The sequence below is a fragment of the Pyrus communis genome, chromosome 4, assembly GCF_963583255.1.
Source record: "Pyrus communis chromosome 4, drPyrComm1.1, whole genome shotgun sequence".
Taxonomy (NCBI): domain Eukaryota; kingdom Viridiplantae; phylum Streptophyta; class Magnoliopsida; order Rosales; family Rosaceae; genus Pyrus; species Pyrus communis.
In genome coordinates this window covers 10,720,386-10,734,159 of record NC_084806.1, presented here as the reverse complement: position 1 = coordinate 10,734,159, position 13,774 = coordinate 10,720,386, and the positions used below count along the sequence as shown (strand labels likewise).

Below are 13,774 nucleotides of genomic sequence, written 5' to 3'. Positions count from 1 at the left end.
TAAAAGAAAAAAAAAAAACACACACACACACACACAAAAATCTTGCTCTTTTTTTGGCAATTAGGTCAGCTCTCGACACTTGGTAACATGACATTTTTATTACTTGCACCATGGCAAGCAACGAAATACCGAATGTACCCTCAGGCTTTAAAGTCAAACAAAATTTATATTGTACTTGCATCTATGATCTCACATTTAGTCAGAGCATTCCAATCAACAATTTGCTATACTTGTTATTTTACATCCCACATTGACTTACACAATTCAAAGCAATCATTTCGTTAACATAAAACTCGAAAAAAAAAGAAGGAAAAAAAAAAAAAAAAAAAACAAACAAACAAAACAAAAGAACGAAAAAACCTCTAAATTTGTTAGTAAAGCCCGGGGGCAAACTTTTGAGTCCTCGGAGTGTATTTACGATTCTTCTTCTGGTTCCTCTTCTTCTTGGAGCAGATTTTCTCTATTGTCATGCGCCCAGAAACCGCGCACATCAATGAGCATGCTGGCAACAGTGCCGCCTTGTTTGCAAGCTAGTAAATCAGCCAAGGTAATCCGCAGTGGATCAGCTGGTTTAACCATGTCCCAGATTTCGTCCCTTACATCCTCAATACACAATTCGTAGTTTCCGCCCTCAATCCATTTCTGATGTACATCCCTGTTTCATAAAACCACAAAATAAGATATTTTGACTGACACAACATAGTAAGGAATCAGTGCTGAAGCAAAGGACAATGAAATCTTATAGTTTGTTGAGTTCATTAGTGATGTTCATGACTCTGATAATCTGAGACTTGCAGATATATTGCTCAAGTACTGCCAGCAGGAAAATACCAGAGAGGTTTTTCTGTAGGAAGTTTGTATCAGGTAACATCCCAGCTTTCGGATGCTCCTCTTCTTTACTTCCATTCCATATTTGGCTCTGCTTGGTGTTACAGAACATTGCGAAAAAGCAATACTCGCGTTTTGCACGAGCAGCCAAGCAAAGAACAGAACAAATTTTGACAACAGAAGTTCTACCACCAAGTAAAGTTTTCGTTTTCTTTTGGGTTTCTGATAAGTCTCCCACAAACAAGTCATAAACAGAAGGATATTTACCTGAAAAGAGAGTGTATATCAGCTGTTGTAAGGTAACCCCTTCCCTGAAGATCAAGACATCGAAATAAATATGTTAACCCCTCTGGAGTGTCTTTGTTCTCTAAGGCCAGGACAAAATCCAGAAAACTATCGAAGTCCATTTCCCTAGAACTTCCGCCACTTTTTCCACGCCGAACGTGCTCATCAAACACTGTTGAGGGCATATCAAATGCAAAGCATGAATAAACGAGTCTAAAAAGGAAAATACAAACTGTATGATAACATATCAGATGGGGCATCCTCAGAAATAGAATTCCATACAGATTTCTTAGCATTTTTAAGTAAATGAATGTACACAGTACAAACAATGGATTCAAATTTTCTAGGCATACCTCTTTCAATGATAATTTCAGTCAATGTCCCATCTGCATATTCTCGAAGTTCCTGCTTGCTCAATGATCCACTCGAATCTTTATCAAGAGCAATGAACATGTCTACAGTAGAGTTAAAGCTTTCAAATATAATCATTGCATTTATCTTGAGATTGAGATACAGATTACATACTGATCCTAGGACTTAATTGTCTTCTAGACTCAAGAATGTGAAGCGAAATCAAGACAAGGTAATGGCAATCAAGCCAAAGCCAAGACTGCAGATAATCACCTCACTCTAGAATGGAATCCTCATAATACGGTTTAACTCATAATACAGTTTAACAGCAGCACAAATATGCCACATGTAGAAGACAACCCATAGCAAAAAAGGAATGACAATGGAACCCGGAGACATGGAATGAAAGTTAAGATGTGAAAAGTACCCACCGCATATGCGCTGGGCGGATGTCAAAGAGAACCAGTTTTCAGCTTGCTCATTGTCAGTGACTTCTTCCTCAGTTTCCTAATATGGAATAAAATTCAGGACATATAGTTAGCAGAAGATCGGAATTTACTGGATGTTTTATTGACATAATTAATTACTTTGCAGAATATATACCTAATAAAGATGATGCAATTTATAACATAGCAAGTTTTTCACAAATTCTTTCACAGCCTACCTGGTGCAGTTCCATTAGTTCCTGGAGACAATTACTCAATAACACCTTCTTTATGCAGGCTTTTCCTGTGTGAAAAAATTTAATTTAATTTTTTTCAACAATTAAATAAAGAATTTTAAATCTAGTTTTTTCTAAAGTTAAAGCATCCAACCCAAAACCAATTGGCAATGAGTGGAGAAGCTTCCATTTTATATTTTGCAACTTTGGCATACCTCGTCTATGAGGGTCACAAAAAAAGAAGAACTTCTGTGCAGCTATGCGGCAATACATATTAACAAAGCCTGAAGGCATGTCCCGTAATTGTGCTAGATTAGGTATAAGGCCTCGTATATAGGCCTCCATTTCCTGAAGAAAGAACAAAATCATTACAATTATAAGAAAAGATGGAAAAAGATAGTGCATCATTGATCTATCAAATATCATACAGAAAAATGAGGTAGCTAAAGTACGAGTCTCAAGATTCAAATATAAGTTATGTAACACTTAGATGCTGAAAATTTGCAACAAGTTCATACATGAGGCTGAAGAAAACCATCAGAATCCTCGTCAAGTTCACTCATGTCAATTCTAGCTTGAGTAAGTGAAACCTGGAGGCAACAATTCGTAAGTAGCATTCCAGACTTTTGCAATTCAGTAGTCATATAATGCATAATTTCAATTCTTCAAAAGGATGCAAGAAAAAGCTTGGTGGAATTAATTATCAATTATACCCACCGTTCTCATCACATAAAGGTAAAAGGGCAGAATGGCAATTCTTCCTTGTTCATCTTTCTCAAATTTCATGAAATTTGAAGGGCTGAAAAAGCGACGACATTTAGGCCCTATCTGCTCCGTACATACAGAGGCAATGTGGCAAAAGTCTTCATAGTTCATCTACACGATGATAAATCAGGGAACTTATTAGCATTAGTCAGATACCTAACTGCGCAATAAAAAATTTATAATTATTCAAAGCCATAAATTGAAGTGCAGATAATAATGTAACGGAAGTAGATGAGATGCCGTAATACTATTCTTCAAAGATTTTGATACAACATCAAAATGTTAGTGTGAAACCCATAAGAGAGATACAACATCAAAATGTTAGTGTGAAACCCATAAGAGATATTTATAACATATGGCAAAGGTGTAAAGCAGATTAAAATGTCTCAGTTACCACAGACCTTTTCTGCACCAGTTGCATCATCAATCACACAATTTTCCCTTAAGCAAACCCACATAGCATCTAGATCATCTGCATTTAGCAAAAGATCTGATTGCTTCTGCAAAAACAAAGGTAAATGCCACCAATAAAGTCAGATGCTTAGGTAACTTAATAAAACAGTAATCATCAGGAATGAAAATCCAGATGATTACCCTTAAAAAACGATATTTTGCCAGCCTCTGGACCCTCTGACTAATAGATCCTTCTTCAGGTTTCTGAAAAAATGGAAAGACAGCGCAAAGTCAAAACGGACCAAGGAAAGAGCACACCAGAAGGGTCAAAACAAAAATGTATTAAAGATTATGAATTTTCCATCACAAATTAATGCCTTCCTCCTCAGATTCCCAAAGACGAACAGAATCATTGAAATACAACAAAAACCCTACTACATGCCTTCTTGTAGAAACTTGGGATTGTGCCAGCTTCAGCACTTTTTTGTTGCTTCTCCTTGAAAATATCAAGCAAGATTCTTTTTGTTTCAAGCTCTACACAGAATAAAATAATATAAAACACTTGATTAAATCTCAGGCAGAGAATATCGGCATGGAGACAGATATGTATGAACTAAATCCACCTCAGTTTCATCAGTCCATGTTTCAGCAATTTAAATAGCAACTGGCAAGGTAGAAACTAAAAACTTGGTTTCTATCTCGAGCGTGCACACTCACAGATGTGCTCATAAAAGCAAATTACACCGACCCATTATCTACTAAAAACTTGGGGAAGGGGCTCAAGTAGTCAATGACCAGGTGCCTCACATATTACAGACCAAAGAGAGAAAACCAAGCCGAACTCTTCGAAATTCGCTGGCACCCATGAATCATGGGCTCAGTTGAATGCATAATGCATACCTAAATACAACCATTCGAACAACTGTGATAGATTGACACAAGCCCTCAAACTTCAAAAAAATTGAAACTTTAAGAGAGCTTTTCCTTCATCTTTTTTCTGTTTCGATGAGCTTATCTCGCTATCACTTGATTCATTAGTTCTTAAGGAAGTTCTAATCACTACGAAAACAGCTTAATAACAGTTGATGATTCCTAAAATAAAGAGGGAAAACATAGAATTACTGACTGCACCCAAAATCCCAAATGTGTAACACATGGTTCTAATCTAAACCCTAATTCCAAAATTTAAAATTCGACACTTGGAAGGATTAGCATGGAAATGAGAGAGAAGTGCGAGGGAAAATACCCATGAGGGCTTCGGATCCGAGTCCGGCGCCAGATCCGATGAAGCGGCGGAGATTGCGGACCCAGAGCATGGAGGAGGCGGGAGGGATCTTCCTCTGCGCGGCCTCATGGCCTTCGCCGTCGCTGGACCCACTGTACATTGCTGAACTCGGACCAACCCGGAGCCCTCGCACGGTTAGAGTCGCTGAACAAAGCCCTAGCTGCCACGGGCATATATAAAAATCTTAGCTTTGAGCTTTGAGCTCCGATCTACCCGGGGAAGTGGCGATATCGAGCAAGAGCCCTTGGGTTTCTTAATTTTTTTATGAATTAATTTGATTAGAGGGGTCACTTTTTGGCAAAAGCTTTGTCCAAATCATGTATTATCAATATTTATTATTTAGAAATTAGAACAAATTCATATTGAAATTATGTATGATTATAAATGCAGAGACGGATTAATTCAAGCACGTTATCGACTGATTAATAATTTAGAGTTCGTTTAGATATATTTTTAAAATAATTAAAAGCACCTTTGGTTAAAATATTTTTACAATCAATTTTTAGTAAAAACACAAGTAAATTCTTAAAAAAAACACTTAAAGTGTTTTCTGAAAAAAACATATAACTGATGTTTCTTGCAAAAAAAAACACTTCAAGTACTTCTTGTAAAGTACTTTTTGGAACTCAAAAAGTTCTCTAAAAATTTTTTTAGTCATTTTAAAAGTACTTTTAAAATAAATTAATAGAACACTTTTTATTAATAAAAAATTAATGAAAATATTATTATACCATTGCATGCATAATTAAAAAAAAAACAAATAAAAAATTATAAATATTAAAGTAATTTTGTACAAAAATTATTTTTTATTTTCTCCCACCCATCATAAAAAAATCTCTAATTTCAAAATAAAAATAAAATTAAGGGAAATTTTATTTGAACTTATCTAACTTCTTTCTACACTCATCTTACTCTCTCCACCCATATTGTTTTTTATTAAAGAATTAATATCTCTTTAAACCTAAATTTATTATCTAAACTACTCTCTCAAACCCAATTAAAAATATAAAATTATCTTTATAAAATAGTATCTCTAATTGAATGTTTTTTTTCTTCAAAGATGTGTCCTTTGCCCCCTATAATTGCATCTGTAATATAGGACTAGCATTTCCATGGCCCCTTTTTTTTCTTTCTGCTACCACAACCCATCCATAGACTTGGGATCCAAGAGATCATTTCATAAACTTGAATTTGCCAAGAGAATGTTATGCAAGCTCTAGTTCAATCCTTTTTAAATCGAGCATTTTCATGTACTTTTTAAGAAACTTTGAAGTAACATAGGGCTAGGTGTTTTGATGCTATGTTAATAAACAAATAAACAAATTGGAGCTATTTCGAATAAAAAATGTGCAAGACATGCCACTCGCTAGTTTGTGGTTAAGGTTGAACAATCTTTATTTGCACCAAGAATCAAGTTTTATGTCCTTGCAGTACTAATCAAAAGTCATTGCACTAGTGTTTTGGAGCACATACAGATGACATAGAGAAACAAATACAATATAATATAAAAAGTATGAAATTTAATCCAAAGAAGAAACAAACAAACAAAATATTCATAAATCGAGTCATACATTAGTTGGAGGATTAAAAACTTCAAAATCACCATCAATCGATAGAAAAGTTTGTTATTCTCTATCAGAGCTATTAAGGTTTTAGTCGAAATGAACGTATGATAAACAAAGAGTGATGCTAGGGTTCAGTAGTATGTGGGTCATGTCACATCCCAACCCGGGCCCCCACCACATCTCAGGCTCGACTTCATCGTAACACGATATTAGTCGCTTTGAGCCCCGACCACGCCCACACAGTTTTGTTTCTGGGAACTTACACGAAAACTTCCCAATGGGTCCCCCATCGTGGGATGCTCTGGCCTTTTCTCGCTTAATTTCAGAGTTCCTACGAAACCCGAAATCAGTGAGCTCCCAAAAGGTCTCGTGATATATGGAGGTAGGCATGTACATTTAAGGCATAGAGGATCCACTCCCTTGGACGATGTGGGATCTAACAATTCACCCCCTTAGGGGCCCAACATCCTCGTCAGCACACTTCCGACCAAAGATTGACTCTGATACCAAATTGTCACATCCCGGTCTTGACTCCACCGTAGCACAATATTGTCCACTTTAGGCCCTGACCACGCCCTCACGGTTTTGTTTCTGAGAACTCACACGAAATCTTCCCAGTGGGTCACCCATCCTAGGATGCTATGGCCCCTTCCTCCCTTAACTTCAGAGTTCATACGAAACCAGAAACCAGTGAGCTCCCAAAAGGCCTCGTGCTATATGGAGGTGGGCAAGTACATTTAAGGCACAGGTGATCCACTCCCCTGGGCGATGTAGGATCTAACAGGTATGTTGATAAATTTGATTTTTATTATTAATATATTTTGTACTTAATAGTAATTATGCAATAAGGTAAAATAGACAATTAATATTTAAAATTTAAATTGGATGTAAAAAAATGTTTGATGGATTTAAATAAAATTTCCCTAAAAGTAAAATTGTCCCCTTCTACTTTCCCCTCTCTCTCACATTTCTCTCCAATTTCTTTCTCTTTCATATTTTTCTTATTTTTAAATCTTTTATATTTACACAAATATAGTATGTGGGCTTCACCCAGTGTTGATAAAACGACATAATGAGTGCAATAAGTAACATAATGAGTGCAGTAAAATCTAACTCATCCCAATAATATATGAATTAATCATGAAATGATTACTCGTGTGGTAAGTTTTGAATTCATCATGAAATGATTACTCATGATTATTCATGTGTGTTTAAGAAAAAATTGATTACTTGCACACCAGCTTCAGGGTATATTCATAATCTTTAAGCAGCCATTTTGCACAGTTCGGAGGACACTTGAGTCAGCCGTCGGCACCCGACTGCATCTTGACCCCTATCCTATTTTTGGGCCAGATTCAAACTCTTATACATGACTTGTGAAACATGCTGAAAATAATAAGATAAAATTATGTATTTCTCGTCCAATTAGAGATAAAATTGAAACGACATTTCTTTCTCCAAAAACTCCACATCAAGACCGTGGCTGGTTCACATTGACATTGTGATTGCGGACTCACAAACCTTTGCGGGGCCGAAGAATTGTTGTTTGTTGTTTGCTGTGTTGTAGTTTCACATGGGAAAAAGCAAGGTCTAATCGAGTCACGTAACAATTGGATCTTAAACGTACCAAGAGGGGTTTGTCAAAGTTGCATCGTGTCAACTTTAAAGATGTGCAGAGCAGTTTTCACACTGAGCGAAACTAACGTGAATCGGATCAAACTAAAAGATATGAGAACAGAGATCCCATATTGTTAGGAGAGCTTTGCTAGGCATGACATGTTGGACTTTGAATGCCCCTAAACAAGTTCTACTTTGTTTTGGTTGATAACAGGGCATAAGTTTGAAAGAAAAAGAAATATTACATAAGAATATCACGAGACTCAACTATACCTGCAATTAACAACCGCCGACAAGAAGGAGTAGCTTGCTCAAAAAAGACTGGACTCAAACTACATGACAAATCCAAACGAGCCAAATCATCAGCAACAAAAAAAATTTCACGATAAACATGACAAATTTCACAAAACCAACTTTAATACATAAGGGCACGAGATTTTTTTTTTTTTTTTTTGAGAACTAAGGGCATGACAATTTAGTATTACTTTTGCATGTAAAATCAACTACTAGAAGTACATATTCAGATTCTATCATAATCTTTTTATTTCCATTATTCCATGCAAGTTCTTCTCTTTTGATACAAAGTAGTATCTTATATATTTTATTATTAAATAATTTATTGTAATTTTACAAATCAGTACTGAAATCTTTGCATAATGTTACAGGATAATAAGTTCATACAGAGATCGCTTTTAATTTTTCGTCCAGTAACATAACATGTCAGATGCTTTTCAAGATATGATGCATATATATTGATTTATGAGAAAGGGAAAGAAAAAAAAGAAGAAAAAAGGCTCAAAATGTGCAATAGATTCTTTGCTCACGGTCCTCCATCAGCAGTCAGTTTTCACTGGTCATGAATCAAGTGCAGGACTGCAAGGTTATTCCTCCCTACCAAAATGGATGGTCCCCCCGCCCCACCCTGCCCACACACACATTTTCTTGATTTCAGTCCTCCCAAGCATACATGGCATATATGATCTGGCTTTTATGGTACCACTTTGACTACCCTTGGCCCAATACCTAGCAGCAGTTTAAGCAACAGGCCAAGGAGTAAAACTTTGGTGTACAAGTCACGTGATGAGAGAAAAATACACAATAAGTTCGTAAACCCATGTGTAACAATGTGATTACCTTATTTTTGAAGTTTGTAGATACCTATTACTATGACGGATCCACTTAGGGTTTAGGGTATGCAATCCTCCCACCCTACAATTGCTACACACGAAATTATTATCCAATGTTCATTTGATGTTTTTCTTAAGCATGAAGGTTACGAGAGCAAGATATTTGACAAAATGTTTAAAAAGACAAGCCAAAATAGCTTGCGACATCTTGCCATGGAAGAGAAAATTTCTAAACTCACCACGAATTACCTAGAAATATAGGAGTTAAAGCACATGAAGTTACTAAGGAAAACAATGTTAAAATTTCTATGGTGCTTTGGAGTATTCTATATTTCGGAGCTTTTAACCGTTAAATCTTAATTATTATATCCTTAACTTAAGATCAAACAATTGAAAACTTCAAGTATAGAATACCCCGAAATGAACTTGAAGATTTTTCAGTGATTAGAGTCTCAGACACCAGATCCAAACAAGAAGCCAAATTTGAGAAAATCCAGACTGTGATATGGACCTCCTGTAGGCTGCACAACATGACAACCCTCTTTCCAATCCCTCCCCTCCCTTCCAGCCAAACCAACAACACAAACAAAAGTTTCAGAAAAACAAACAAACTGAATTAATAAAATGGAAAGAGACTTACAGCTCAGTAGCCTTCCCCACCAACAATTCGTACAGCTCAACCAAATTGCTCGAAATATAAATATTCACAAAAGCTGGCAAGGGTAAGAAATTTTAAGACTACCCCATTTTTCCAAAGCAGAAATTATGGGATATATATGTATATATATTCATTATATATACATATATATATATATGTTTTTGTGTAGCAATAAAAAACCAAGGACATGCATACTGTGGAAACTTGATATCATATTTTGTTTTTCCTGCTGCAGAACTTGCAGTGAGATATATAATGTGTAGTTGGATCAGCTGTCAAATGACCCCATCTGGAGGAAGAGAGAGGACTTCCTCTTTATACAAATACAGGAACTGCCCTCCCTCTCTTTCCAGATCAGATGACAGAAAAAGAGGCAAAAAGGAAGATCATGGGAGTGAATTCAGGGAAGTGAATGATTGATCAATATAACTACTTTATTTTCTTTCTTTTGAATTTGAGAAAATTCCAGTATGCTCCAGATACTTATACGTTGAGATTTTTGGTGGTTAGATTCTTGGTTAGCAATGCGATACCTAATATTTGACGGTTAATATTTCAATGTATAGGATACTCAGGAGCATGTTACAAAATTCTTGAATTTGATCCCTTTCAATTAATTGTTTTGTCTTCCACTGTCCAACAATTTAAAGCCACTCTCACACATGTCCACATTTTCATAGTAAAAATCAAAAGTATTTTACAGTTGGTAACAACCAGCAACTATCCCCATAAAGATTTTTCATTTTTTTTTTTTTTTTTTTTTTTACTTCCTGTTTTTTGTTGGATTTTGAGCTCAGTCATTTCTCTTTACATTCACTGATATCTGCATAAAGTGTTCATAGGTTGTCGCCTCTTTTACTTGACAAAAGTCTTTGCCATGCATCATTTTTCTAACTTTCCATTACATTTGAAATTTACAGTGACTGAAGTAGAAACTTTCTTGAATACTCCGCGTATTTTAACCATTAGATCTTTGTTTTTTTTTTTTAAATTAAAATTTACTAGTTAAAAAATCCGGAGTACGCGGTAATTTGGAGCACCCAAGAAGTTTTGTTCTGTTGTAATCAGCAATGCCAAATATAAGCCAACATCAAGTGTAACATCAGTACGAGAAAAGGGTAATGATAATTTCTGCTTTATGTTTTTTTTTTCCTACTTGGTCTCATAAATCACCCATTTACCTCATCACATTTAAGCAAAGTGATTTCCGCACTTTCATTCTCTCACCGTCGTATAAAACAAAAGGAGAAATGTAGAAGAAGAAAACGAGAGCGTGAAAAACACCGCCCCAACTTAAATAGAGAAAAGTTGGGGTGGGGGATGGGAGGGGGGTTTTGAAAGGACCAAGATGTTCTTCAGTGATGGGGTTTTCTCCAACGTCATTGTGATGAGATGCTGAAACAAAGTGGGGGCACAACGTAAAAAAAAAAAAAAAAAAAAAAAAAGAAAAGAAGAAGCAAATGAGTTGTCTTTCTGATCTGTTTAGATTTTAGCAGCACTGATTCTTCCCAAAGTTCTTGTTTTCTAAGTAGATTCTTGAGATCAGCCAGTTAGCATTTCTCAGCTCTTTGTCTGCAGTAAAACCCCACCAACAGCAATATATATTCAAATTTCCATTTTTCTGGTGCCAAAGGCTGTAAAAGTATAATCTGCAAGTCCTATAAGTTATTGTACTGCCACATCTATGGCTGGTTGCTTGATTCCAACTTGCTGAAATGCCAAAGCCATCTGCTGCTCTTGTTGGAGGTGCTGCTGGGGCACTTGCCTTGCTCGCAATCATCATCGCATTTGTGTGGTTTTGCAGGGCTCATTGCAAGAGTTTTTCGAACAGGACCTCTGAAACAGGCTCCTCAGATCCATCTGCAATAGGTAAAACTCCTCGTCTTCTATTTTTACATGAACTGTGAATGTATGTTAGTTAGCCAGGCAGCGTGTCGGCCTCTTTGCACCCAAATTTGAATCCCCCTTCCCATTGATTAGAGTAGTTCTGAATATTGCATTCTTCGAAAGAAAATTATGCTACATTGGTCAATTGATGGCTATAGTGTTGTTAACAACTCTGATACCTTGCTCCCCCACATTGTCAGTGGAATGGAACAGGGGTGGGCCCAGCTCGGGGGCACGGCAGGGGCCGAGGGTCTTCACATTGGAGGAGTTAGACCAGGCAACCAAGCATTTTGATGAAAGCAGTCTGCTGGGATATGGAAGCTTTGGCCTGGTTTATAAAGGATTGCTGCGTGATGGGACTGTTGTGGCTATCAAAAGGCGGCCTGGTGCTCCTAGACACGATTTTGTCATAGAGGTAACCGATCACGAAAAAAATAAGAAGTCTATTGCTCTATGTTTATGAGCATTACATAATGTAGCTCGTATACATATAGTTGCTTAATGAATCGTTTGCTAAGCAGAAAATGAAGGTGGTGTCGGGGGTTCATAAGCGAAAAACTATTTATGAGCTTAATCTTATAGAATTTCATGAGGAAGTGACAGGTTATTATGTTGCAACAGGTGACATATTTGTCGGAGATTCATCATCGACATTTAGTTACAATTCTAGGTTACTGTCAGGAAAGTGGATATCAAGTGCTGGTTTATGAGTATTTACCAAATGGCAGCATCTCTAGTCACCTATATGGTAATTATTTTTACCTAATTTCACTGATCATACGTGTGCGCATGAGTGTGCGTAGTACTGGTTTTATAAGCATTTTTCAGATGCTATTCAATTTGTGGCAGATACTAGACCAGAGCCATCAACTAAACTTGAGTTTAAGCAAAGGCTATCAATAGCTCTAGGCGCTGCGAGAGGTAAGATCAAATGGGAACTCCATAAGAAACGAAGAAATTAAGAACCATGTTTGAAGTTTTTAAGTATCTAATTTGCAGGTTTGTCCCACTTGCATGGCCTAAAGCCTCCCATAGTACATAAAAACTTCAAAACAGCCAATGTGTTGGTTGATGAGAACTTCATTGCTAGGGTTGCAGATGCAGGAATCTCAAAACTGCTAGAGAAGATAGAAGAAGCAGGTCCTTCTCGCACGTCTAGTGTCAATTTTTTCGAAGATCCAGAGTAATTCGATGCCTTCTGAATGAACTCGGTTTTCGTTTTGGCGCTTTCATTCATATTCAGAAGCTAACAATGCATGTGATAGGGCTGGAGCATCCGGGGTTACCTCTGAAATGAGTGATGTCTACAGCTTCGGGGTTTTCGCTTTGGAGCTTCTAACTGGACAGGAGGCTGTGCAAATTGGCTCCTTGGGATCAAATGAAAGCTTATTTCAATGGGTATGAACAAGCAAGCACTCTAATCATCGATAAAATAAAACTATTTGCACCCTATTTATCGACTACATTGTTGATCACATCCCTTTCACCTGTGTGAGTGAATCTCCGCTCTATAAGAGACGTAGTCACATAATTTTGCAATGTCTCTATACATATACTAGTTAAAGGCTACTGTTTGTCTTCTGAATCACATTTTGAACTTTGTGAAGGTGGAATCACGGCTGAGTTCGAATAACCTAGTGGACCGCCGGCTAGCTGGAAGCTTCACCGCAGAGGGAATGAGGGACTTGATCAGGCTGACACTAAAATGCATGAGTTTTCCGGCAAAAAGGCGGCCGAAGATGGAGATGGTGGTGGCGGAGCTAGAAAGAATTCAAGAGAAAGAAATGGCAATGACTACAGTCATGGGTGAGGGAACCGATACAATCACTCTTGGGAGTGTACTATTCACTTGAATATATATGTGAAGATATTTGCACAAATTGCTGGTGTATGTTAGCTCGGGCAAAGCTTAAGCTTAATCACACATCAACAAAAACAAGTTTAATTAGTAATCTCAATGTTATATTCTTAAGGGTGACTCATGTACTAGTGTACCAGTGTTGTTTGTGTCATAAAACATGCATTATTTAATCCCTTACAAACATTATTGAATTTCCCGGCCGAATATACGTTTAAGAAATTTAGTAAATTTAAGCGGTAAACATGATCCAAAAAGACACTGTTGTTAAACCAAATTTGTGCACCACCGTGAGTGGTGGAGATGCCCAAACTCGTTAACCTGTAAAAGAACATACAACCGTGAGCAAGCCAAAGACCGGGGGTGTGCCAGTCAAAGGCTCTTCGACCGATGGTTAAGTTAGTAAGCAATATTGATACTCAAGCAGTGGACAAGAGAATAAGTATGCAGAGATTGCATTACTAGAGGCGAACCCTATAAGGGTGTATTTATAC

General features: G+C 36.9%; 2 protein-coding genes and 1 non-coding gene across 3 annotated transcripts; 1 reads left to right on the top strand and 2 right to left on the bottom strand.

Moving 5' to 3' along the window:
- Nucleotides 1-184: 184 nt before the first annotated feature.
- On the bottom strand, nt 185-4,868 carry LOC137731553 (probable serine/threonine-protein phosphatase 2A regulatory subunit B'' subunit TON2). The gene is made up of 12 exons (XM_068470684.1): nt 4,530-4,868; nt 3,726-3,817; nt 3,485-3,547; nt 3,292-3,390; nt 2,843-3,001; nt 2,644-2,715; nt 2,341-2,473; nt 2,129-2,193; nt 1,896-1,971; nt 1,467-1,568; nt 1,096-1,285; nt 185-655 (listed from the first exon to the last, which is right to left on the bottom strand). Exons 1-12 carry the CDS (start codon nt 4,666-4,668, stop codon nt 415-417), a joined length of 1,431 nt encoding a protein of 476 aa, XP_068326785.1. The 5' UTR covers nt 4,669-4,868; the 3' UTR covers nt 185-414.
- LOC137733079 (small nucleolar RNA snoR104) lies at nt 769-892 on the bottom strand. The gene has a single exon (XR_011068397.1). It is a non-coding gene; the product is annotated as a small nucleolar RNA snoR104 (small nucleolar RNA).
- Nucleotides 4,869-10,832: 5,964 nt separating the features above from the next.
- On the top strand, nt 10,833-13,553 carry LOC137732252 (proline-rich receptor-like protein kinase PERK1). Its single transcript, XM_068471556.1, has 7 exons — nt 10,833-11,404; nt 11,623-11,837; nt 12,044-12,170; nt 12,272-12,343; nt 12,422-12,605; nt 12,688-12,820; nt 13,030-13,553. The coding sequence occupies exons 1-7, from the start codon at nt 11,251-11,253 to the stop codon at nt 13,273-13,275; spliced, it is 1,131 nt and encodes a 376-aa protein (XP_068327657.1). The 5' UTR covers nt 10,833-11,250; the 3' UTR covers nt 13,276-13,553.
- The last annotated feature ends 221 nt before the right edge of the window (nt 13,554-13,774 follow it).

Bases quoted from the DNA above. Each gene is read 5' to 3' on its own strand.
- LOC137732252 (XM_068471556.1), top strand. From the start codon at position 11,251: ATGCCAAAGCCATCTGCTGCTCTTGTTGGAGGTGCTGCTGGGGCACTT. The intron at 11,838-12,043 runs GTAACCGATCAC...ATGTTGCAACAG, and splicing joins GACACGATTTTGTCATAGAG to GTGACATATTTGTCGGAGAT. The intron at 12,606-12,687 runs GTAATTCGATGC...TGCATGTGATAG, and splicing joins AATTTTTTCGAAGATCCAGA to GGCTGGAGCATCCGGGGTTA.
- LOC137731553 (XM_068470684.1), bottom strand. From the start codon at position 4,668: ATGTACAGTGGGTCCAGCGACGGCGAAGGCCATGAGGCCGCGCAGAGG. The intron at 2,716-2,842 runs GTGGGTATAATT...TGTTGCCTCCAG, and splicing joins ACCTTTATGTGATGAGAACG to GTTTCACTTACTCAAGCTAG. The intron at 1,569-1,895 runs GTGGGTACTTTT...ACTCTACTGTAG, and splicing joins ATCCGCCCAGCGCATATGCG to ACATGTTCATTGCTCTTGAT.